The following is a 26,458-nucleotide window of genomic DNA, read 5'->3' as shown; positions in this document are numbered from 1 at the left end:
TTATTTTTCCTTTGAAGAAAGACTTTGTTCAGCCGGGGTTGTTTATTATTCCATATGTAAGAGGAGAGAATTGAATCCATTGAGTTGAAAATACTCTTCAGAATAAAAATAGGCAATGCTTGGAAAAGATATAAGAATTTAGGTAACACATTCATTTTAATAGAATTAATACGGCCTAACAAGGAGAAAGAAAGAGGAGACCATTTACTAAATAGCCTTTTCAGTAGTGGAATAAAATTAGCTTTATACAAATGTTTAAAATTTTTAGTAATAGTTATTCCAAGATAAGTAAACTGATTAGTCATAATTTTAAATGGAAGATTGGTGTTTATTGGTATCAGGTTGTTTAAAGGAAATAATTCGCTTTTATATAAATTCAACTTATAACCTGAGAATCGACTAAATTGAGAGAATAAAGAAAGAGTGGAAGCTAAGGAGTCATTCACATTGGAAATAAAAAGTAAAATATCGTCTGCATATAAAGAAATTTTATGAATAGTATTACCTCGGGTGATACCTGTAATATCCTTGGAATTTTGGAGTGCTATGGCTAGAGGTTCTAGAGCCAAAGCAAACAACAGAGGACTAAGGGGACAGCCTTGTCTAGTACCTCGATAAAGGTTAAATGGTTTAGAGAGTTGAGAATTTGTAAGAACCTGAGCTGTAGGTGAGAGATATAATAGTTTAACCCAATGAATAAAATTAGGTCTGAATTTAAATTTTTCTAAAGTCTTGAATAGATTCCACTCTATTGAAGGCTTTCTCTGCATCTAAAGATAATATACATTCTGAAACCTTGTTAGAGGGGGAATACATCACATTTAATAAACACCGAATGTTAAAATATGAATAACGGTTTTTAATAAATCCAGTCTGATCCTCTCGTATAGTGAACGGTAAAATATTTTCAAGCCTGCGGGCTACAATTTTAGACATTAGTATCTACATTAAGAAAGGAGATTGGTCTATAGGAGGAACATTCAGCAGGATTTTTATCTTTCTTCAAAATAAGCGAAATACGTTTGTAGTTGCTTGATAAAAGTATTGCAGAAGTTTACCTAATTTAAAAGATTCAGAAAAAACAGCGGATAATTGAGGTATAAGTAGTTTAGAAAAGGTTTTATAAAATTCACAAGGAAAATCGTCTGGTCAATTCAATCAATCGCAACTTGCCTTTGACAAAGCCATGCTGACTATTCCTAATCAATTCATTTTTCAATCTTGTTATTGATTTTCAAATAAAGAATATACAAATCAGAGGAGGAGTTTAGCAAACAGATAATATAAAAGACATATAAACAGCAGTAATAAAAACAATATAATGTCAAAATCAAATAGGTAAAATATTATGTTGTTAAATACACAATGGTAAAGGATTCATGGATAAGGATTTTCCCCAAAGAAAATAAAGAAAAATAAACAAAAATAAATTAAATCATGTGAAAATATTGAATAAAGGGTCACCACATCAAATGTCCGGCTTCTAATTTTCTCCAAGCTTAAACATGACATAATGGAGGAGAGCCAATAAAAAACAGTAGGTGGGTTAGATTCAAGACGTTGATGTGTTAGATGCACCTATTAAACAAGAGGAGATAGCCAAGGCTATATCCTCTATGCAATTAGGTAATGCTCCGGGACCTGATGGTTATACGGTAGGATTTTACAAGACTTTTCATGAAATGCTTATACCACATCTTCATCAAATGCTTACTGATTCTACATCCTCTGGGAACCTTCCTAAAACTTTTTATGAGGCACTAATTTCATTGATTCCAGAAAAAGGAAAAGACCCACTGGAATGTGTATCCTATAGACCTATTTCTTTACTGAATGTAGATTTTAAAATCCTCTCTAAGATTCTAGCAAATAGGCTTGAGAATATCTTGCCTAATGTTATCTCAAACGATCAAACAGGATTTATAAAAAAAAATAGGTACTCACATTTTAATATTCAAAGATTGAAGATTGTTAAATATCATTTATTCTCCCTCAGCCAAAGAATCTGAATGTATTGTATCTTTGGATGCAGAGAAAGCCTTTGATAGGGTGGAGTGGCCTTATCTATTTCAGGTTTTGAAGAGGTTTAATTTGGTCCAGGATTTATTTCCTGGATTAAATTGATTTATCATGCCCCGGTAGCTGCGGTTCTAACTAATAATCAAAAGTCTCCTTATTTTAGATTATATAGAGGTACCCGTCAGGGTTGTCCCCTCAGTCCTTTATTATTTAATTTGGCTTTAGAACCACTTGCTATTGCTCTTAGGGATTCTAGTTCTATGCAGGGTATTAGGAGAGGGGATAAATTACATAAGGTTTCGTTACACGTGGATGATTTATCAGTTTACATTTCAAATCCTAGGAAATCTATTTCTTTTATGTTATCTATATCTATGGAATTTGGTATTTTTTTCTGGATATAAACTTAATTTACATAAAAGTGAATTATTTCCTATTAATAATTATTATGATTATTATGATCAAATACCTTTTAATATTGCCCAAACCATTTCACTTACCTTGGTATCAAAATTACCAAAAAAAATTTAAAGACCTATATAGGTATAATTTCTTCCCTTTATTTGAATATACTCAACAGGCGCTTTCACGTTTGTCTATGTCATTGATAGGTCGAATAAATGTTATAAAAATGGTTATTCTAACGAAATTTTTAAATATATTTCAAGCAGTTCCCTCTTTTATTCCAAAAACATTTTTTGAGAAAATAGATTCTCTGATTTTGTCTTATGTTTGGAATAATAAAAGCTCTAGAATGAAAAAATCAAAAACAGACTGAGGACTGGTTTTACCAAACTTTAGATTTTATTATTGGGCAATTAGTATTCATTATATTATTTTTTGGATTTGCCACATACCCCGTAACTGGGTGTCTGACCAGCAAAGATAGAAGAATCCGTTGGAGTCTGGTGGTACTATTTTCAAACAGTGTTTATTAGTAAAATATACAAATCAATATCAACAATGCAAATATATAGATAATAAACGTTAGCAATACTAAACCTAAAAGTGTGGGTATAATAATAATCAATAATGAACAAGCTCTATCGATGTCTAGGGGATAATGAATTGTCATATGTGAATATAAAGTTCAGTTCAGTTCATACATGCTGAGGTAGTTGTTGGTCGCTGTGTTGTAATTGTTGGAGATAGAGAGAGAGAGCGAGAGAGAGAGAGGGTGAGCAAACAGTGACAGCTACAGTCAGTCAAACCTTCCTTTACTTTCTTGTTCTGTCGATGTGTTGTTGTGGCCATTCAGGTATGACCCCTCTGTCCTTCAGCTAGACCGTTCTTCTGTGGTGGACTCATCACTTTGGCATGAGTGGACACACACACAAGACCCCACCGGTCCTACTATAAACACTGTGAGTTAAACTGACCGATCCTTTGTTTGGTCTCTGATGCCCCACACCTTCATGTGGGTACCAACACTCAATCAGTGCTCAATGGTGTGTCTCCTGGTGTGTCTGAGGGGTGTCTCCCCAGACCTCACTTTTATCCCTACTCATGGGGTCTCAGGTGTCAATCAGTTTTGAATGGCTTAGTCCATCAAACCAGCCCACTCCGGCTGTCCACTGAGGAATTTTAATGAACAGAATGTAAACAGCCCTCTCCGGAGCCATAAGTCTTTCAGGAGTCATAATATGGTGGGTCAACAAGTCTCTCTCCCCTCTCTTATCAGTAGCAGATGTTTTGGAATGTTTTTGTTCCATCTCTTTCTCTCTCATTAGCAGCGTGGTAACAGTAACAGTTTGTGATTCTCCCGGGGGTGGGGGGGACATGGGCAACTCAGCACTCTTTTGCCCTTCGTCCTTCGTAACAGATTTATGATATAGACGACCAAGATCGCCCTTCATGGTTACTTACAGCCGGAGGAAAATTCAGTAATGGGGTTTTCGTTAGCTTCTTTATTAGGAGCTCCCCTTCCGTTTTCACTCTCCAGAATAGGTAGACAAGCTCTCAACCCTATTGTTAAATATACTTAAAAAATTTGGTTTCAATTCGTAGATTTTTTGAATTAAATGATTTTCTACTTTCTAGTAATATTTATTCTAATTTCTTTTTTAAATCATCAACTTTGGAAAAGGCTTTTTTAACATGGAAAATAAAGGGAATAACTTTTTTAGATTTGTTTTTACAAGACTGTTTCATGTCTTTTTCACAGTTGATGGATAAATATGATATCTCTAATACACATTTTTTCAGATATTTACAGGTTAGGAAATTTTTACGTGATTTTTTTACCGAATCACCCCTCGGCCTGCTCTTTAAATTTGGCTTATGCTATTTTTCAGTTTAAACCTTTTCAAAAACGATTAATAGCTATCATTTATAGACAGCTAATGAATGCTCGCATGTCGCCTAATGATAGGATTCAACGCACCTGGGAAGTAAAACTTCAACATTCATTTCAGATAATGGAGTAAAATTTATTATTTAGTCAATAATTCATCTATCTGTGCATGCCATATCTTAATTCAGTTTAAGATAGTACACAGGGCCCATATGTCTAAAGATAAATTGGCGCATATTTTTCCTAACATAAGCCCTATTTGTGACAGATGTAACACAGAAGTGGCTACTCTAACTCATATGTTTTGGTCATGTGTAAGTTTAAACAATTTTTGGAGGGATGTGTTTGGAATATTATCTAAAGTTATAGATGTGGATGTTCAACCTAATCCACTTAGCAATTTTTGGGATTATTCCAGAGGAAGCAAGCAAAGTGTCTGCTTCTGCCCAACATGTGATAGCTTTTTCAACTTTACTGACTAGGAGAGCTATTTTGCTACACTGAAAAGAATCTAATCCTAATCATCGAATGTTCATAAATCCTGCTTATCAGGATCTTCTCCATCAACTTGCCAACCATTGAAGTAAGACTCGCTGGCCTATAATTTCCTGGGCTATCCCTACTCCCTTTCTTGAATAAGGGAACAACATCCGCAACCCTCCAATCCTCCGGAACATCTCCCGTCCACATTGATGATGCAAAGATCATTGCCAGAGGCTCAGCAATATCCTCCCTTGCTTCCCACGATAACATGGGGTACATCCCACCCGGACCTGGTGACTTATCCAACTTGATTGTTTCCAAAAGCTCCAGCACATCCTCTTCCTTAATACACTCAAGTTTTTCAGTCTACTGCAAGTCATCCCTACAATCATCAAGCTCCTTTTCTATCGTGAATACTGAAGTAAAGTTTTCATTAAGTACCTCCGCTATTTCCTCCGGTTCCATACACACTTTTCCATTGTCACACTTGTTTAGTCCTATTGTCTCATGTCTTATCCTCGTGCTCTTCACATACTTGTAGAATGCCATGGGGTTTTCCTTAATCCTGTCTGTCAACACCTTCTCATAACCACTTCTGGCTCTCCTAATTTCATTCTTAAGCTCCTTCCTGCTAGCCTTATAATTTTCTAGATTCCTATCAATACCTAGTTTTTTGAATCTTTCGTAAGCTCTTCTTTTCTTCTTGACTAGATTTACAACAGCCTTTGTAACCAACGGATCTTGTACCCTACCATCCTTTCCATGTCTCATTGGAACGTACCTACTTAGAACCCCACACAAATACCCCCTGAACATTTGCCACATTTCTTCCGTACGTTTCCTGAGAACATCTGTTTCCAATTTATGCTTCCAAGTTCCTGCCTGATAGCCACATATTTCCCCTTACTCCAGTTAAATGTTTCCCTAACTTGTTTGTTCCTATCCCTCTCCAATGCTATTATGGTAAAGGAGATAGAATTGTGATCAGTGTCTTCAAAATGCTGTCCCACTGAGAAACCTGACATCTGACCAGGTTCATTTCTCAATACCAGATCAAGAACAGCCCCTCCCCTTATAGGCTTAACTACATATTGTGTTACGAAACCTTCCTGAACACACCTAACAAACTCTACCCCATCTAAACCCGTTACTCGAGGGAGATGCCAATCAATATTTGGGAACTTAAAATCTCCCACCACAACAACCCAGTTATTATTACTCCTTTCCAGAATCTGTCTCCCTATCTGCTCCTCAGTGTCCCTGTGTTACTGTAGGGCGGTCTATAAAAAACACCCAGCAGAGTTATTGACCCCTTTCCTATTCCTAACTTCCACCCATGAGACCTGTAGACAACCCTTCCATTACTTCCTCCTTTCCTGCAGCTGTGACACTATCTCTGATCAATGGTGCCACACCCCCACCTCTTTTGCCTCCCTCCCTATCCTTTCTGAAACCATTCCTGTAGCCATTCCTGCCCCTGCGCCATCCAAGTCTGTAATGGCCACAACATCATAGTTCTAAGTACTGATCCACACTCCAAGCTCATCCACTTTATTCATTATACTCCTCACATTAAAATAGACACATTTCAAACCATCGGTCTGAACCCTTCTCTATCACCTGCCTAGCCTCCCTTTTGCACTGTCTTCAAGCTTTCTTTATTTGTGAGCCAACCTCCCTTTCCTCCATCAGTTCAGTTTGGTTCCCACCCCCCAGCAATTCTAGTTCAAACTCTTCCCAATAGCCTTTGCAATAGCCTTGCCAGGGTATCGGTCCCTTCAGATTCAAGTGTAACCCATCTTTTTGTACAGGTCACACCTGCTCCAAAAGAGGTCCCAATGATCCAGAAATCTGAATCCCTGCCCCCTACTCCAATCCCTCAGCCACACATTTATCCTTCCCTTCATTCTATTCCTATTCTCACTGTCGCATGGCACAGGCAGTAATCCCGAGGTTACTACCTTTGAAGTCCTGCTTCTCAACTTCTTTCCTATCTCCTGTAGTCTGTTTTCAGGACTTCCTCCCTTTTCCTACTTATGTCATTGGTACCAATATGTACCACGACCCCTGGCTGTTCTTCTTCCCACTTCAGGATATCATGGATGCAATCAGAAACATCACGGACCCAGGCACCTGGGAGGCAAACTACTATCCGCGTTTCTTTTCTGCGTCCACAGATTCACCTATCTGACCCCCTAACTATAGAGTCCCCTATCACTGCTGCCATCCTCTTCCTTTCCCTACCCTTCTGAGCCACAGAGTCAGATTCTGTGCCAGAGGCATGACCACTGTTGCTTCCCCCAGGAAGGGCATTCCCCCCCCCCCCAACAGTTCTCAAGCAGGAGTATTTATTGTTAAGGGAGACAGCCACAGGGGTGCTTTCTAGCTTCTGACTCCTGCCCTTCCCTCTCCTGACTGTTACCCACTTCTCTGTCTCCTGTAGTCCCAGGGTGACTACCTGCCTCTAGCTCCTCTCTTATCACCTCCTCATTCTCCCTGCCCAGATGAACATCATTGAGCTGCATCTCCAGTTCACTAATGTGGTCTGTAAGGTGCTGCAGCTCGAAACACCGGGTGCAGATGTGGTCATCCAGGAGGCCGGGACTCTCCAGGACCTCCTACATCTGACACCAAGCACAGAAAACTGGCCTCAGACACGTACTTTGTCTGTATTCTAAACAGATAACCTACCTGGCCTTGACCCTTTATCACCTAAACCCCGTTGAGCCAAAGCCTTTCTACTCTGTCTCCCTCTACTCTGTCGTCCGCTCCTCCAACACCCTCTCTGTTAACCTGTCTTCTTTTTAAACTCTTCCCGCTGTTCTGAATGTCTGACCTCCAAGCGCTTGTGCAGTCTTACCTTGTTCAAACTGCTGAAGAAATAACCATCACCTTTTCAACTCTGCTCGCTTTTAAACTCTTCCCGCTGTTATCACTGGCTGACCTACATGCGCTTGCGCAGTTGTGCCCTGTTCAAACTGCTGAAGAAATCATCTTATTCCTAAGAGACCTTTTGCTTTATTCTCACTGTTCCTCCTGGTCCTCATTTAGGATCTGCCTTAGCTACTAGTACATGTACTGTATAATGAATTATTATCACTGCTGAGTCTTAGTTATTTATTAGGCAATAGAGCCAGCGCAGGATAGGCCTTTCCAGCCCTTTGAGTCTCGCTGCCCTGGCAACCTCCAACAAACCCAATTAACTCTAACCTGATAACAGGATGATTTACAATGAACAATTAACCTATCTGGTAAATCTTTGGACTGTTGAGGAAACAGAAGGACCCAGAGAAACCCAATGCATTCCGTGGGAAGGACTTACAGAATGGCACCGGAATTGAACCCCAAACTCCAGAATGCTCTGAGCTGTAATAGCATTGCGCTACCTGCTGTGCTACTGTGGCACCACTGGTACGTGTACAGAAGAGTGGATTATCATCACTGCTGAGTTTTAGCCACTGGTACATGTAACGAATGGTGATTTTCTGATAACAGGAGGGTTGGGAGTCAGTATCATAAAAAGAGTGAGGCTTTTTCTTTCACATATTGTCCAACCAGGTTTACAGAGACTATAATGTATCTTGGGGAGAAAGAACTTGTTTGATCAGTCAGGGCATTGAAGAGAGAAGTTGGGACTTCATGAAATGTAGAACAAATAAGACCAAACTCTCTCAAGCCTTTGTTTTCTCTTTAGTGGCCCTCTCGTGTGCTGGAATTTTATCAAGCCTCGAAACGCTGCATTTAACATATAACAACACAGTTGATGACCAATCTTGGGTGATGTTCTTCAAAGAAATTGATGGTTTGAAGGCACTCTCGGAACTGGATATTGGCCTTATGCCTTTAAGTCATCGAGAATGCAGCCCCTGGTTGGCTGTACTATTGAGCTGTCTGCCTCGGCTCCCCTCACTCTTGGAATTGGGCATGCACCACTGGGTCATCTCTGCTTCACAGTGTGAACTTCTGGACACATTCAACCACCAACATCAGCGGAATATCCACTTCACCTATTAGATTGTCAGCTTTTATTGAAATAAATATTCAAAAATCCAAATCACAGGTAATATAAAAGTTAAAGCAATTCAGTTTCAGACGTGATTCCGTACCATTCTCTGCTGTTGTTGTCTCTGATTCAATATATCCTCAAATGCATCCTCAGTGCACTGTGGTAATGAAGCTGCTGGTGAATGAAATGTCAGGGTCACTGTTCAGTTAAAGAATAACTGTGCAGGATGCAAATGGTGGGGTAAATGAGGTTACTTGTTATGGCCATTCTGGAACAATTTCTAAAGCTGGACTATGCAGGGTATCTTAGCTGATTATTATTTCCATTAAAATGTATCTCAATTATTTTGGTCCAATTATTATTTCGGGTGAATTATGATTATTCCCAATAAAAATTCCCAATAAGCCTCCTTCCACCCCAATATATCCAGAATGAAATCCCACTCCCCAATCCATCTTGTTGCATACCCATACATCATGTTCTAAACATATTCTCTAGAATGCAATGTAAGAAATCTGTGCTCTCTGCATCCCAATTAATATTAATCAAAGAGTTGTGCAGTACAAATAGTCTTACTGGCCCAGCAGGTCTGTGCCAATGTTTTAGGCCATCAAAACAAATCAGCAAGGAAGAGGACTGGTGTTAGCAAGTGGCATTTACAGTGTATCCATCTAAACATTACTTCTAAGTCCATCAACTCCTTGAGTGTATTCATATATTAATCATTTTTGTATGTATGTGGGGGAGGGATCTTATGAGATATAGGAGCAAAATTGAGTCAATTAGCCCATCAAGTCTGCTCCACCATTCCATCTTGACTGCTCCTGGATCCCACTCAACCCCATACACTTGCCTTCCTGCCATATCCTTTGATGCCCTCACTGATCAGGAAGCAATCAACTCTGCCTTAAATACACACGGACTTGGCCTCCACCACAGATTCACTCCTCTGTGGCTAAAAGAAATTCCTCCTCACCTCTTGTTCTAGAAGGTCACTGTTCAATTTAAAGGCTGTGCCCTCTAGTTCTGGATATCCTCACCAGAGGAAACATCCTCTCCACGCATCCACCCTATATAATCCTTTCAATATTTGGTAGGTTTCAATGAGATCCCCCCTGCCCCCCACATTCTTCTAAATTCCAGTGACTACGTCACAAAGCGACCAGATGCTCCTCCGGACTCTCTCCAATAATAACACATTCTTTCTGAGACAGGGAGTCCAAAACTGTTGACAATTCTTCAAGTGCAGCCCGATTAGTGTCTTATAAAGCCTCAACATTATCTCCTTGCTTTTATATTCTATTTCTCTTGAAATAAATGCCTTCTTTACCACAGACTCAACCTGTAAATTCACCTTCTGGGAGTCTTGCATGAAGATTCTAAGTCCCTTTGCACCTCTGATGTTTGAACTTTCTCCCCATTTGGATAATAGTCCACACTATTGTCCAAATGGAGTGAAGACAGCTGAAACGTCTTCATCCGAGCAAGGCTGCAGGCCCGGATGGTGTTAGTCCCAGGGTGCTCAAAGCCTGTGCCCCCCAGCTATGTGGAGTACTTCACCATGTCTTCAACCTGAGCCGCATTAGGGTTAGGGTTAGAGGGTTCCTGTGATGTGGAAGATGTCCTGCCTCGTTCCTGTACTGAAGACGCCACGCCCCAGTGGCTCCAATGACTATTGACTGATGGCATTGACCTCCCACATCATGAAGACCGTGGAGAGACTTGTTCTAGAGCAGCTCCGGCCTACGGTTAGGCCACACTTAGACCCCCTCCAGTTCGCCTATGAGCCTTGACTAGGAGTTGAGAATATGCCATCGTCTACCTGCTGAACTGTGCCTGCGCCCACCTGGACAATCCGGTGAGCACTGTGAGGGTCATGTTTTTTGACTTCTCCAGTGTGTTCAACACCATCCACCCTGCTGTGCTGGGTGAGAAGCTGACAGTGATGCAAGTGGATGCTTCCCTGGTGTCATGGATTATTGATTACCTGACTGGCAGACCACAGTATGTGCGCTTGCAACACTGTGTGTCAGACTGAGTGGTCAGCAGCACTGGGGCTCCACAGGGGACTGTCCTGTCTCCCTTTCTCTTCACCATCTATACCTCGGACTTCAACTACAACACAGAGTCTTGCCATCTTCAGAAGTTTTCTGATGACTCTGCCATAGTTGGATGCATCAGCAAGGGAAATGAGGCTGAGTACAGGGTTATGGTGGGAAACTTTGTCACGTGGTGCGAGCAGAATCATCTGCAACTTAAAGTGAAAAAGACTAAGGAGCTGGTGGTGGACCTGAGGAGGGCTAAGGCACCGTTGACCCCTGTTTCCATCCAAGGGGTCAGTATGGACATAGTGGAGGATTACAAATACCTGGGGATACGTATTGACAATAAACTAGACTGGTCAAAGAACACTGAGGCTGACTACAAGAAGGATCAGAGCCATCTCTATTTCCTGAGGAGACTGAGGTCCTTTAACATCTGCCAGATGATGTTGAGGATGTTCTGTGGTGGCCAGTGCTATCATGTTTGCTGTTGTGTGCTGGGGCAGCAGGCTGAGGGTAGCGGACACCAACAGAATCAACAAACTCATTCATAAGGCCAGTGATGTTGTGGGGGTGGAACTGGACTCTCTGACGGTGGTGTCTGAAAAGAGGATGCTGTCCAAGTTGCATGCCATCTTGGACAATGACTCCCATCCACTCCATAATGTACTGGTTAAGCACAGAATTACCTTCAGCCAGAGACTCATTCCACCGAGATGCAACACTGAGCGTCACAGGAAGTCATTCCTCCCTGTGGCCATCAAACTTTACAACTCCTCCCTCGGAGTGTCAGACACCCTGAGCCAATAGGCTGGTCCTGGACTTATTTCCACTTAGGATGATTAACTTATTATTATTTAATTATTTATGGTTTTATATTGCTATATTTCTTCACTATTCTTGGTTGGTTCAGCTGCAGCGAAACCCAGTTTCCCTCAGGATCAATAAAATATGTCTGTCTGTCTGTCTATTGTTCCTTTTACCAAAATGCATTATCTTATATTTCCACTGTATTCAATCTGCCACTTTTATTCCCACTCACCTCCTGCCTGTTAACCATTCCTCTATCCATGCCAATATCTTTCCCGAAACACCATGGGATTTTATCTTGTTAAGCAGCCTCATGTGTGGCACCTTATTAAATAACTTGTGAAAATCCAAGTAAATGAGACCTGACGCAGACTGGGAGACCATTTCAGTGAACACCTATGCTCTGTCCACCAGAGAAAACAGGATTTCCCAGTGGCCACACATTTCAATCCCACGTCCTATTCCCATTCTGATATGTCAATCCATGGCCTCCTCTACTATCAAGATGAATCCACACTCAGGTTGGAGGATCAACATCTTATATTCCGGCTGGGTAGCCTCCAACCTGATGGCATGAACATTGATTTCTCTAACTTCTGTTAATGCCCTTCCTTACCCCATTCCTTATTTATCTATCTATTTATTTCCCCCCTTTTTTCTTTCTCTCTGTCCCTCTCCTTGCCTGCTCTCCATCTTCCTCTGGTGCACCCCTCCCCCTTTCTTTCTTCCTAGGCCTCCCGTCCCATGATCCTTTCCCTTCTCCAGCTCTGTATCCCTTTCGCCAATCAACTTTCCAGCTATTAGCTTCACCCACCCCCTCCTGTCCTCTATCATTTCGGATCTCCCCCCCCCCCCCCACCCACTTTCAAATCTCTTACTATCTCTTCTTTCTGTTAGTCCTGAAAAAGGGTCTCAGCCCAAAACGTAGACTGTACTTCCTCCTATAGATGCTGCCTGGCCTGCTGCATTCCACCAGTGTTTTGTGTGTGTTGCTTGAATTTCCAGCATCTGCAGATTTTGTGTTTGCATTTTTAAAATGACATCCATTGCCTGTTCTTTGTTTGTCTTGCTTATTACTTCCTCAAAGGACTATCTGATTTGTCAGGCAAGATTTCCATTTACAGAAACCATGTTGACTTTGATTTATTTTATTAGTCTCCAAGTACCTCGAAACCTCATCCTTAATAATAGACTACACTTCCCCAGCCACTGAGGTGAGGTAAGTGGCCTGTAATTTTCTCTCTTTTGCCTTTCTTCCTTCTTAAAGAGTGGAGTGAAATCTGCACTCTTCCAGTGCTCCAGGACCATGCCAGAATCAAATCATTCTTGAAAGATCATGACCAGTGCATTTATCGTCTCTTCAGCAACCTCTCTCAGGACCCTAGGATGTAGTCCATCTGGTCCAGGTGACTTGTCCACCTTAAGACCTTTCAGTTTGCCTAGCACTTTTTCCTTTGTAATAGCAATGGCACTCACACCTGCTCCCTGACACTCAGACCTCTAGCACACTGCTAGTGTCTTCCACTGAAGACAAATGCAAAGTCTGCATTAAGTTGAACTGCCATTTCTTTGTCCCTCCATTACTAACTCACCAGCATCATTTTCTAGTGTCTAATATGAACTCTCATATTCCTTTTAATCTTTATATAACTGAAAAGTCTCTTATGTAAACTTGGTCACTTGGACAAATACTCCAAGTCTTAAGCAACACATACAAAATGATGGAGAAACTCCGCAGCTATGGAAGGGAATAAACAGTTGACATTTTTGGGCACGACTCTGGAAACAAAGGGGGCAGAAGCCAGAATAGGAAGGTAGAGTGAGGGGAAAGAGCACCAGCTGGCAGCTGATAGGTGAGACCAGCTGAAAGGGAAGCAGGGTGGGAAGAGGGATGAAGTAAGCAGTCAGGAGGAGATCAGCATTCCCTCTTTTTTTTACATGGCCTGAAAACTACATGGCACTTTAATAAAGCATTGTACTAAAAAAAAATTCCATCTGTGCTGCAACAAAGGCTACATGCATTGGAGCATTTCAATTATTGTGTAGTCATGCACACATACAGCTTAGAAGGAACAGTGAAGGTGATACATGGAAGAGTAAAGGGCCGAAGAAGGAATCTAATGGGAATGGACAGTGGACCATGGAAGGGGAAAGGGAACCTCCAATGCCAAGTTTTTTAATTTGGAGCAAGAAGGCTACGAGTTAAGGGCTGGTTTTTCAGAGCGAAGTGAGTTTTTTCTCGGGTTAAAGAGAGGTGAGACTGCGCAGGTGCGTGACATCAGCCAGTAGAGTGCGAAAGTTTTAAAAAGAAGACTGCCAAATTCAGCGGGCAGCGGAGTGAGAGGGCTTTGGCTCAACAGGCTTAGGCAGTAATGGGATGAGGCGAGGTAGGTTTAAATGTGTTAATTGCGGAAGGAGGTAGTATGTGTGTGAGGCCAGTTTTCTGTGATCGGTGCCAGATGTGGGAAATCCTGGAGTCTCCCAGACGGCCATATTTGCACCAAGTGTGTCAAGCTGCAGCTCCTAAGGGACCGAGTTAGGGAACTGGAGATGCAGCTCGATGACCTTGGCCTAGTCGGGAAGAGTGAGGAGGTGATAGAAAGGAGTTATAGGCATGTGGTCACACCGGGGCCACGGAAGACTGACAAGTGGGTCACAGTCAGGAGGGGGAAGGGTTCTGCAGTCGGGTACTAGTGAGTACCCCTGTGGCTGTACCCCTTGACAATAAGTACTCCTGTTTGAGTACTAAACACAAAGTACACTGCAAATGCTGTGGTCAAATGAACACGTACAAAAGCTGGATGAACTCAGCAGGTTGGGCAGCATCCGTTGACTGCTCATTTCAACGGATGCTGCGTGACCTGCTGAGTTAATCAGCTTTTGTACCTGTTTGAGTACTGTTGGGGGGGACAACCTACCTGGGGGAAGCAGCAGTGGCCATGCCTCTGGCACATAGCCTATGGCTCAGAAGGGTGGGGAAGGGAAGAGGAAGGCAGTAGTGATAGGGGACTCTATAGTCAGGGGGTCAGACAGGTAATTCTGCAGACGCAGGAAAGACACTCGGATGGTAGTTTGCCTCCCAGGTGCCAGGGTCTGGGATGTTTTAGATCACGTCCAGTGGGAGGGAGAACAGCCAGAGGTCGTGGTACATATTGGTACCAATGCCGTAGGTAGGAAAAGGGAAGAGGTCCTGAAAACAGACTACAGGGAGTTAGGAAGGAAGTTAAGAAGCAGGACCGCAAAGGTAGTAATCTTGGGATTACTGCCTGTGCCATGTGACAGTGAGTATAGGAGTAGGATGAGGTGGAGGATAAATGCATGGCTGAGGGATTGGAGCAGGGGGTATGGATTCAGATTTCTGGATCATTGGGACCTCTTTTGGAGCAGGCGTGACTTGTACAAAAAGGATGGGTTACACTTGAATCCGAGGGGACCGATAACCTGGCAAGAAGGTTTGCAAAGGCCATTTGGGGAGAGTTTAAACTAGAATTGTTGGGAGGTGGTGTCGTGGTTTCTCGTGCCCCACTGTCAGAAACACACTGAGTCTCAGCAATTTGCAGAACGGTAAACTTTATTTTTCGAGTCTGCAGAGTCGGACCCAACCAGCTCCTGCTAGATTGAGTGCCGAATTACACTTTGCACAGTTTTTTATACCCTATTTGTTTACGATTTTGTGAGTTGCACCCATGTGAGGTGCAGACATTCTTCCTTAATCTCATTACAAAATTACAAATGTGATTACCCTTTGGCCCACTTATCAGCCTCAGCGCATTAACACCGTTATTGTTCAATCGTTAAGCATGTCTTCCCGTTACCTGTATCGCTTCTTTAATCAGCAAGCTATTGTTTCATCCTGATTTTGCAAATTGGTTTATACGTTGCCCTGCAAGTTGCTTTGCACGTTCTTTCTGTGTCAGCACATTCTAAATGGACTCCTTAAGAATCATTTCTCTCAATCCACCCTTTTTCTTTTTAGAATGTGCTATCAGTTGGGCTTTTGCCACGGGTTTACATAGGCTTCTTCCTCTAGCTCTATTTCCCTTTGTAGGAGTACCTGAACAGGATCAGCTGGGGCCCCTGGTTGCATGACTTGTCTTGCCACCCTAGCTACTAGCTCCCGCAAGCAGGGGATCAGACATGGTAGCAGAAGGAGGACCATCAATCCCCCTCCTATAACCCCTAAAGCGGTTCGCCACCAGCCTCCTTTCAACCATCCGTCCAGCCAGTCCCAATACCCCAGCGGCTTCCAGGTCTGTACCGGCATGTGGGCCAGTTTCCTTATTTTATCTGATATTTTTTTGAACCACCTTTTCGTTGTCATCTATCTTTAAGCAGCAGTTGGTTAGATTAAACTTTCCACATACTCCTCCTTTTTGTTGTAGTCATAACATTTCTCGTTTACATGCGAGTGTGATACAAAGGACCCTGGAAAAACCGTCATGCCCACCCTTACCGTCGTCCTGCACTTATCACATCCCCCTTCAGCGCTTCTCAACAATAGCAGTATATACATTACAGTCCCAAAGTTCATTCTGTCCGTCTTTTGAGCTTTAGCACCATCGGGTCTTCTCCCTGGACGCAAGTCCATTCTGCACCTTCTTCGGGCTTTACGGGTCCCTTGATTCTCGCGGCGTGGGTCCACCCTTTTTCTTTTGTCCTTACTGCGGCTTCGGTGGTCAGTAGCACCTGGAATGGGCCTTCCCACTGCGGCTGTAACTTCTCTGGCTTCCAAGTCTTAATCAGGACCCAGTCACCGGGCTGAGTTCGGTGGAGTGCGAAGTCCAGAGGTGGGGTTTGTGCGAGTAACCCCTTCCTGCGCAATTCTGCAAAAGAACGAGACAGTGCCTGTAAATAGTCCCTTACAAAGACATCTCCCCCTTGCAGGGAAGGATAGCCCTCCACCTTGTTCCAATATGGAAGGCCAAACAACATTTCATAAGGGGATACTCCTATATCTTTTTGAGGAGCCGTCGAAATATAGTTCCTCGCCTTCAATTAGGGGAACTTCTTGTAGATCTTCCCTACTTTTTGTCTGAAGGTCTGTTAGCTCCACGCAGTTATGCTCGGTTTCCTCCCCTGTTGATTCCCCGTATAAGAACTGTGCCGGGTTACAACTATTGTTCTTTTCAAAGCTTAAATCATCCCCGACCATCAGAATGGTTTCGTATTTCAGTATGCGAGAGTCCGTCAACCACCGCTGAGCTTTTTGGGCTAAGAGGGTGCTAACGGAGTGCTGGGTATACACCGTCATTCTTCCCCCAAAGGTTAATTTCCGTGCTTCTTCTACTAGTACGGCTGCTGCCGCTACGGCTTGTATGCACGTCGGCCATCCCCGGGATACCGGGTCTAACATTTTTGATAAAAAGGCCACAGGTTGCCGCTTTCCTTTTTCTTGGGTTAGTACTCCTAACGCAGTTCCTTCATTGTTTGTTGCATACAGCTGAAAGGGCTTTTCCAGTGCTGGCAGTGTTAATACCGGGGCCCGAATTAGTTGCCCTTTTATTTTCCTGAACTTCTGTTCTTCTTCTTCGGTCCAGCTGATTATTCCCCGGTCTTCCTTTGCCAATTTGTCGTACATAAACTTCACCAGGGGGGTATAATTCTCTATCCAAATCCGGCAATAGCCCACTAAGCCCAGAAATTGTCTTATTTCCTTCTTTGTCCTGGGAAGCGGTATTTTTAGTTATTCCCGCTATTCTTTCTGGGGTTATTTGGCGGTGCCCTTTACTGACTCTGTGTCCGAGATATGTTATTTCCTTCTCGACAAATTGCAGTTTCTTCTTGGACACCCGCAATCCTTTTTCTCCTAGGTAATTCAGGAGTCTTATAGTATCGTCTCGCACTACCTCCTCTGCTGGTCCCGATAGTAGTAGGTCATCGACATACTGTAATAGTTGGTTCTTTTCGGTACAATGGAATCCAGCCAATACTTGCTCCAGTACCTGTTCGAATAGTTTTGGGGACTCCGTGAACCCTTGGGGCAAGACGGTCCACCGGAGTTGCTTCTTCCGCCCAGTGAAGGGATTTTCCCATTCAAATGCGAACATATCTCGGCTACCTTCCTCCAACGGGCAACTCCAAAAGGCATCTTTTAGATCTATCACACTGAACCATTCATGTTCAGGAGGTATTTTGCTCATTAATGTATAGGGGTTAGGCACTACCGGGTATCGTGTTTGGACTACCGCATTTAAGCCTCTCAGATCTTGAACCATTCGATACGTGCCGTCGGGCTTTCGGACCGGTAGGATGGGGGTATTAAAGGGTGACATACATTCTTCCAGGAGTCCATCTGATACTAATGTCTCAATTACAGGTTGTAATCCCCTCCTCCCTTCCATGGCAATGGGATATTGCCGTCTTCTCACCGGGCGGCTGTTTGGCAACAGGGTGATTTTCAGTGGGGTGATGTCCAGGCCGCCCCGATTACCTTCTTGATACCAGACACTGGCCTTTATTTCCTGATCATCCTTTTCAGTCATTACGAACAGTTTCACCTGAATTTCACCTTGATATGGCACCGTCCCGATCCCTAGCAGTGCCTGCAAATCTCTTCCCAATAAGTTGAATCCGGCTGACGGAAGTAATAACACATCCTGGATACCTTCCTGGTCGTCGCATTTTATCTGTACATCTTCTATTATTGGGACCTGCATAGTTTTTCCTCCTATTCCGGAAACCCCAATGGTTTTGGTCCCAATCTTGGTTCCCGGAGGGGCTTGGATTATACTAGTTCTTTCAGCTCTTGAGTCGACCATAAAGGTTACTTCTGACCCTTGAGGACCTAATTTTAAATTTACCAGGGGTTCCTGCTTGTACCTCGTCCCCAAGGGTTGGGACCCCTGACACCCCTATTCTTCTTCCATGAGGGCATAAGCTCGGACTTCTTTTCGATATCTTGGGCACTCCCTCTTAAAGTGGCCTTCCTCATTGCAGTAAAAACATCGTGCCGCCCTCCTCATCCACCTTCCCTCAGTACAGCCGCTTCTCTCTGGCCTTGCTTCCCTTTTCTCTTTGTTCTCTGAGTTTACTTGGCGGATGGTTTGAACCATTACTTTCGCTGCCTTTTTCTGATTTTCCTCATCTCTCTGGACATAGACCTTTTGGGCCTGTCTCAGTAATTCACTCAGTGGTTTTTCGTTCCAATCTTCCTGTTTCTCAAGCTTCTTCCGGATGTCTTGCCATGCTTTTGATACAAATTCAATTCGTATGAATTGTTCCCCTACTGCCGAATTAGGGTCCACCCCCGCATACTGTTGCACATTTTTCCGCACCCTATCGAGGAAGTCGGTTGGGCTCTCATCTTTCCCTTGGTAGTTTCCAAACGCCTTGGCAAAGTTGTGACCTTTTGGCACAGCCTCCCTTATTCCCTTAATGATGTACTCTCGCCACTGTCGCATATTGCGTCTTCCCTCTTCTGCTTGTTTGTCCCACTGTGGGTCATTTACTGGAAATTTCCGGTCCCCCGGTAACTCATTCGGCTGTTCCCTTCCCCAAATTGATATTGCAGCTTGTCGTATCATTTGCCTCTCTTGTGCAGAAAATAGCGTTCCCATAATCGCATGCATTTCTTCCCAAGTGTAAACATTAGGTCCTAAGAATTGATCCAACTGTTCTGCCAGTCCCATTGGATCTTCTAATAAAGTTTTCATATCTTTCTTAAATCCTCGTACTTCGGTACTTGTCAAAGGGACGTTTACAAATCCTGTTCCTCCCCGTTCTCCTCCCATTGGAACCTCTCGAAGGGGACACAGCTGTACCTCTTCCTTTTTTAATTCGTCTTTCTTTTTCTTATCTGCTCCTGTCACACTCCTTGTTTCGATCCTTGCTTTTGCTTTTTCCCTAACATCCCTCTCTTCCCTCTCCGGGTCTATTTCTTCTGTTTTTTCACTTTCTTCACGTTCTCCCTCTGCTCCCGCAAGGGGCGCAGAAGGCTGGACATAGGGAGGGGGTAAATGATCGAGTGGGTCCCACTTCCGCTCCCCTTTAATGCCCAATTTAAAACTCTTTGTTGTTACTCCTGGCCAGGGAGCCCAACAAAAAGCATAAGCAATTTCTTCCGGTTTTACATTTGGTTTTGAATTAACGTAAATGTTTAAGGCTTGTCGTACCCAATCCTCCTCAGACCCAAGCCGCGGCCACCAGACCGCAGGTTTTTCTATCGGCTGTTTCGACCAAATTAAACAGTACTGTATCATTTTTTTCTTTTGTTTCCCTTTTAGTCTTCCACATCCCCAATTCTCAAACATTCTACCGAGGGGGCTATCAGGAGGAACCCCCGGGTATGGTCCCGGTCTCTCCGTTCCCTCTTTCTTTTTAGAGCCACCCCCTCCCATCTTATTCCGCTCTTACTTAATCAGGAGGACCCCCGGGTAGCGATCCCGGTCTTCTCCGTCCTTACTTATTCCCGCACCCTTCTACTATAATAGTAGGCACTTACCCGGTGCGTCCTGGGGACTTCCAGTACCAGGTACTGTCCCCTTCTCCCCGTTTACCGCTCTGCGCTGTCCGGATATCACTCGCTCAAGCCGCGTTGGAGCGACGAGCAAGGAGTCAGGGACCGCCAAACTCGGCGGGGTGCACCGTCTCCGATGTCCTTCCTCGTGTCCACCGCGGCCGGAGTGTGGATCCCGGACGAGCCCCCACGTTGTCAGAAACACACTGAGTCTCAGCAATTTGCAGAACGGTAAACTTTATTTTTCGAGTCTGCAGAGTCGGACCCAACCAGCTCCTGCTAGATTGAGTGCCGAATTACACTTTGCACAGTTTTTTATACCCTATTTGTTTACGATTTTGTGAGTTGCACCCATGTGAGGTGCAGACATTCTTCCTTAATCTCATTACAAAATTACAAATGTGACTACCCTTTGGCCCACTTATCAGCCTCAGCGCATTAACACCGTTATTGTTCAATCGTTAAGCATGTCTTCCCGTTACCTGTATCGCTTCTTTAATCAGCAAGCTATTGTTTCATCCTGATTTTGCAAATTGGTTTATACGTTGCCCTGCAAGTTGCTTTGCACGTTCTTTCTGTGTCAGCACATTCTAAATGGACTCCTTAAGAATCATTTCTCTCACCCACAAACGACCAGGAGACGCGGGAGATTCTTCAAGAAGTATTAAACTTTAATTTGCAAATCAAAGCTGAGACAGTCATTGAGCTAGTCGCCGATTGTCCACCGATCCTTGTACATAGCATTTTTTATAGCAATCTCCTGGTTTAGTTGCATTAGCATATCCAATCGGTCTACACTTGCATATCACCAGTACATCCGCCACTATTGTTTCTACCCAATGACTTAATCATGTTCTAATCTACATCTCTTAGCTACCTCTCACTAACACACCATTATAATCTGCATCTCTTAGCTAGCCTCTCATTAACACCTCATTATCTACATTCTTAAGATTTCATTCTCCTACTCGGACCTACCTGGACAATTCCTGAGGAGGAAGGTAATGCTGCGGAAGTGCTGGTGACGTCAGCGGCGAGCGCGGGCTTTAAAAAGCGGCCCACTTTCAGGAGCTGGGCTTTGGCTCAGCGGGCTTTGACGCAAGACTTTGACAAGAAGCCTGCTTTTCATTTATTCTGTCTAATCTAGGATAGGTAATGGGGGAGACAGTTAGAGCAGTGGTGTGCTCCAGATGCAGTATCTGGGATGTCAGGGTCAACACAGTTGTCCCTGATGACCACACCTGCAATAGGTGCATCCAGACCGAGTTAGGGAATTGGAGCAGGAGCTGGATGAACTACGGATCATTCGGGAGGCAGAGGCAGAGATAGATAAGAGTTATTGGGAGGCAGTCACACCGAAAAGACAGGAGGTAGGCAAATGGGTGACAGTCGAGAGGCAGGGGGAGCAGACAGAGAGAGAAGAGCTCCCCTGTGGCCGTTCCCATTAAAAATAAGTATACCGTTTTGGATGCTGTTGGTGGGGATGACCTACCAGGAACAAGTTGCAGTGGCCCTGTCTCTGGCACTGAGGTTGGACCCTCGACTAGGAAGGGGAGGAGGGAAGAGAAGAGAGCAATATTGATAGGGGATTCTATAGTCAGGGGGGCGGATAGGAGATTTTGTGGGGAAGATCGGGAGTCTCGGATGGTATGTTGCCTCCCTGGTGCCGGGGTCCGAGACATCTCAGATCGGGTGCAGGTTATTCTCGAGAGGGAGGGCAAGAATCCAGATGTTGTCCATGTAGGGACCAATGACGTGGGTAGGATGAGTGAGGGGGTCCTGCGTAGGGAGTTCAGGGAGTTAGGTGCAAAGCTGAAGAGCAGGACCTCCAGGGTAACAATCTCAGGATTGCTACCTGTGCCACGTGCGAGTGAGGCAAGGAACAGAAAGGTTATAAAGATTAATACGTGGCTGAGAGGATGGTGCAGGATGGAGGGCTTCAGGTTTGTAGATAATTGGGCTTTGTTCCAGGGAAGGTGGGATCTGTTCTGAAGGGACGGTTTACACCTGAACTGGAGTGGTACTAACATTCTTGCAGGGAAGTTTGCTAGTGCTTCTTGGGGGAGTTAAACTAAATTTACAGGGGCGGGGATCCAGAATGTGAGAGAGGATAGCGAGATGAAGAATAAAGGACAGGTGGGGACTACACGGTTTCGGAATATTAAGTGTGTAGTAGAGAAAGGTGAGGCAGAACAAGTGATAAGGAGGACACATGTACAGAGGGATGGTATGACGGAACATGGAGTTAAATGTGCAGAAAGAATAAGTAAATTTAGGAAGGACAACAAAATTCTAGGGGTGTATAGCCCGATGGGAATTCGGGGAGCTGGGTTAAGCACAATAGGCAGTGATTCAAACAGAGAGAGGAGAAATGGGCTAAAAATTCTATATCTGAATGCACGAAGTGTCAGAAATAAGGTGGATGAGCTTGGAGCCCAGGTGCGAATGGGTAACTATGATGTTGTTGGGATAATGGAGACATGGGTGCAGGGAGATCAGACCTGGGAAATGAATGTACAAGGGTATACATGCTATCGTAAGGACAGAAATGTGGGCGGGGGGGTATGGCCCTGTTGGTGAGGAATGAGATTCAGTCCTTTGCAAGGGGGGACATAGGGTCAGGAGAAGTAGAGTCTGTGTGGATAGAACTGAGGAACAGTAAGGGCAAAAGGACCCAAATGGGTGTTGTCTACAGGCCACCAAACAGTGGCATGGATATTGGGTGCAAGTTGATAGGGAGTTAACATTGGCATGTGGCAAAGGTAATGTCGCAGTAGTTATGGGGGATTTTAACATGCAGGTGAACTGGGAGAATCAGGTTGGTGCTGGACCCCAGGATAGGGAGTTTGTAGAGTGCGTACGGGATGCATTCTTGGAACACCTTGTACGAGAACCAACCAGGGACAAGACTATTCTGGATTTAGTGTTATGTAATGAACAGGATTTGATAAACGATCTTGAAGTAAAGGAGCCATTAGGAGGTAGTGATCATATTATGATAAGTTTTTATCTGCAATTTGAGAAGGATAAGGGCAACTCGGAGGTGTCAGTGTTGCAGTTAAACAGGGGAAACTATGGAGCCATGAGGGAGGAGCTGGCCAAAGTTGACTGGAAGGATCGCCTAGCAGAAAGGACGGTGGAACAGCAAAGGCAGGTATTCTTGGGAATAATGCACAAGGTGCAAAATCAGTTCATCCCCCAGAGAAGGAAGGATTCAAAGGGAGGAAAAGGGCCACAGTGGTTGACAAAGGAAGTCAGAGATTGCATAGCATTAAAAAAAAGGAAGTATGACAGAGCTAAGGTGAGTGGGAGGACAGATGATTAGGAAATTTTTAAGAAACATCAGAACTTAACTAAAAAGGCAATACGCGGAGAAAAAAATGAAGTACAAACGCAAGCTAGCCAGGAATATAAAGGAAGATAGCAAAAGCTTTTTTAGGTATGTGAAGAGAAAGAAGATAGTTAAGAACAATGTTGAGCCCTTGAAGAATGAATTGGGTGAAATTGTTATGGGAAACAGAGAAATGGCAGAAGAATTTAATGAGTACTTTAGATCTGTTTTCACTAAGGAAGACACAAGCAATCTCCCAGATGTATGGATGGGCCAAGGACATAGGGTAACAGAGGAAATGAAACAGATTGACATTAGGAAGGAAATGGTGATGAGAAGACTGATGGGACTGAAGGCTGACAAATCCCCAGGTCCAGATGGTCTGCATCCTAGGGTACTAAAGGAGGTGGCCCTGGAAATTGCAGATGCATTGGTAATCATTTTCCAATGTTCCTTAGATTCAGGATCAGTTCCTGAGGATTGGAGAATGGCTAATGTTATCCCACTTTTTAAGAAAGGAGGGAGGGAGAAAACAGAACTATCGACCTGTCAGCCTGACATTGGTGGTGGGGAAGATGCTAGAGTCCATTATTAAAGATGAAATAGTGGCATATCTAGATAGCAGTGATAGGATTGGGCCGAGCCAGCATGGATTTACCAAGGGTAAATTATGCTTGACTAATCTGTTGGGAGTTTTTCGAGCATGTAACCAGGAAGTTAGACAGGGGAGATCCAGCAGATGTAGTGAACCTCGATTTTCAGAAGGCATTTGATAAGGTCCCACAGAGGAGATTGATGGGTAAAATCAAAGCTCAGGGCATCGGGGGGAAGACATTGGCATGGAAGAAAACTGGTTGGCAGATAGAAAGCAAAGGGTAGCGGTGAATGGATGTTTCTCGGAATGGCAGGTGGTGACTAGTGGGGTGCCACAGGGCTCGGTATTGAGACCACAGCTGTTTACAATTTATGTCAACGATTTGGATGAAGGCATTGAAAATAACATCAGCAAATCTGCTGATACTAAGCTGGGTGGCAGTGTTACATGTGATGAGGATGTTAGGAGAATTCAGGGTGACTTGGATAGGCTGAGTGAGTGGGCAGATAGTTGGCAGATGACGTTTAATGTGAGTAACTGTGAGGTTATCCACTTTGGGAGTAAGAACAGGAAGGCAGATTATTATCTGAACGGTGTAGAGTTAGGTAAGGGAGAAATACAAAGAGATCTAGGAGTCCTTGTTCATCAGTCACTGAAGGTGAATGAGCAAGTGCAGCAGGCAGTTGAAGAAGGCTAATGGAATGTTGGCCTTTATTACAAAGGGAATTGAGTACTAGAGCAAGGAAATCCTTTTGCATTTGTATAGGGCCCTGGTGAGACCACACCTGGAGTATTGTGTACAGTTTTGGTCTCCAGGGTTAAGGAAGGACATCCTGGCTATAGAGGAAGTGCAGCGTAGATTCACAAGGTTAATTCCTGAGGTGTCCGGACTGTCTTATGCAGAGAGGTTAGAGAGACTGGGCTTGTACATGCTGGAATTAAGGAGATTGAGTGGGGATCTGATGGAAACATATAAGATTATTAAGGGATTGGACAAGATAGAGGCAGGAAATATGTTCCAGATGCTGGGAGAGTCCAGTACCAGAGGGCATGGTTTGAGAATAAGGGGTAAGTCATTTAGGACAGAGTTAAGGAAAAACTTCTTCTCCCAGAGAGTTGTGGGGGTCTGGAATGCAATGCCTCGGAAGGTAGTGGAGGCCAATTCTCTGGATGCTTTCAAGAAGGAGCTAGATAGGTATCTTATGGATAGGAGAATCAAGGGATATGGGGACAAGGAAGGAACCGGGTATTGATAGTAGTTGATCAGCCATGATCTCAAAAAGGTGGTGCATGCTCGAAAGGCCGAATGGTCTACTTCTGCACCTATTGTCTATAAATTGGATACATGCATAGCAAATAGCAAGCTCAAAACTGACTACATAGTTTTGATTAAACAGCAACTTTTATACTCCAATAGTGGGTACCGTGAAGAAAAGGTTGGCTCACAAATAGAGAAAGCTTGTAGACAGTGCGAGAAGGAGGATAGGCAGGTGATAAAGGACACGCTCAGACTGAAGGCTTGAGATGTGTCTATTTTAATGCAAGGAGTGTTGTGAACAAGGCGCATGAGCTTAGAGCGTGATCAGTACTTGGAGATATGATGTGATGGCCATTACAGAAAATTGGATGGGTCAGGGACAGGAATGGTTACTTGAAGTGCCGGGTTTAAGATGTTTCAGAAAGGACAGGGAGGGAGGTAAAAGAGGTGGGGGCGTGGCACTGTTGATCAGAGATAGTGTCACGGCTGCAAATACGGTGGACCTCAAGGAGGGATTGTCTACAGAGTCTATGTGGGTGGAGATTAGGAACAGGAAGGGGTTAGGGTTTTTTTTATAGGCAGCCCAATAGGAACAGGGATATTGCGGAGCAGATAGGGAAACAGATCCTGGAAAGGTGTAATAATAACAGATTTGTCATGATAGGAGATTTTAATTTCCCAAATATCAATTGGCATCTCCCTAGACCAAGTGGTTTAGATAGAGTGGAGTTTTTTTAGTTGTATTCAGGAAGGTTTCTTGACACAGTCTGTAGATAAGCCTACAAGAGGAAAGGCTGTACTTGATTTGGTATTGGGAAATGATCCTGGTCAGGTGTCAGATCTCTCAGTGGGAGAGCATTTTGGAGATAGTGATCATAATTCTATCCCCTTTACAATAGCATAGGACAGAGATTTGGAACAGACAAATTAGAAACGTGTTTAATTGGAGTAAGGGGCTATCAGGCAGGAAATTGAAGGCCTAAATTGGAAACAGATGTTCTCAGGGAAAAGTACCGAAGAAATGTGGCAAATGTTCATGGGATATTTGTGTGGAATTTCTGCATAGGTACATTCCAATTAGACAGAGAAGTTATGGTAGGGTACCGGGACCGTGGTGTACAAAGGCTGTAATAAATCTAGTCAAGAAGAAAAGAAAACGTTCAGAG

At 43.8% G+C, this 26,458-nt stretch overlaps 1 protein-coding gene across 5 annotated transcripts in view; it reads left to right on the top strand.

Moving 5' to 3' along the window:
* Positions 1-9,145, top strand: part of lrrc31 (leucine rich repeat containing 31) — a 251,951-nt gene extending 242,806 nt beyond the window's left edge. For all 5 annotated transcript variants that reach the window (XM_059991201.1, XM_059991177.1, XM_059991193.1 and 2 more), the window contains one exon: positions 8,490-9,145. In XM_059991201.1, coding sequence (XP_059847184.1) covers positions 8,490-8,809 — 320 coding nt within the window. In that variant the 3' untranslated portion in view covers positions 8,810-9,145. The remainder of the gene's footprint in view (positions 1-8,489) is intronic.
* The last annotated feature ends 17,313 nt before the right edge of the window (positions 9,146-26,458 follow it).

Source organism: Hypanus sabinus, chromosome 2 (assembly GCF_030144855.1).
Source record: "Hypanus sabinus isolate sHypSab1 chromosome 2, sHypSab1.hap1, whole genome shotgun sequence".
NCBI classification, from domain to species: domain Eukaryota; kingdom Metazoa; phylum Chordata; class Chondrichthyes; order Myliobatiformes; family Dasyatidae; genus Hypanus; species Hypanus sabinus.
This window is presented reverse-complemented; position numbering and strand designations above follow the sequence as displayed.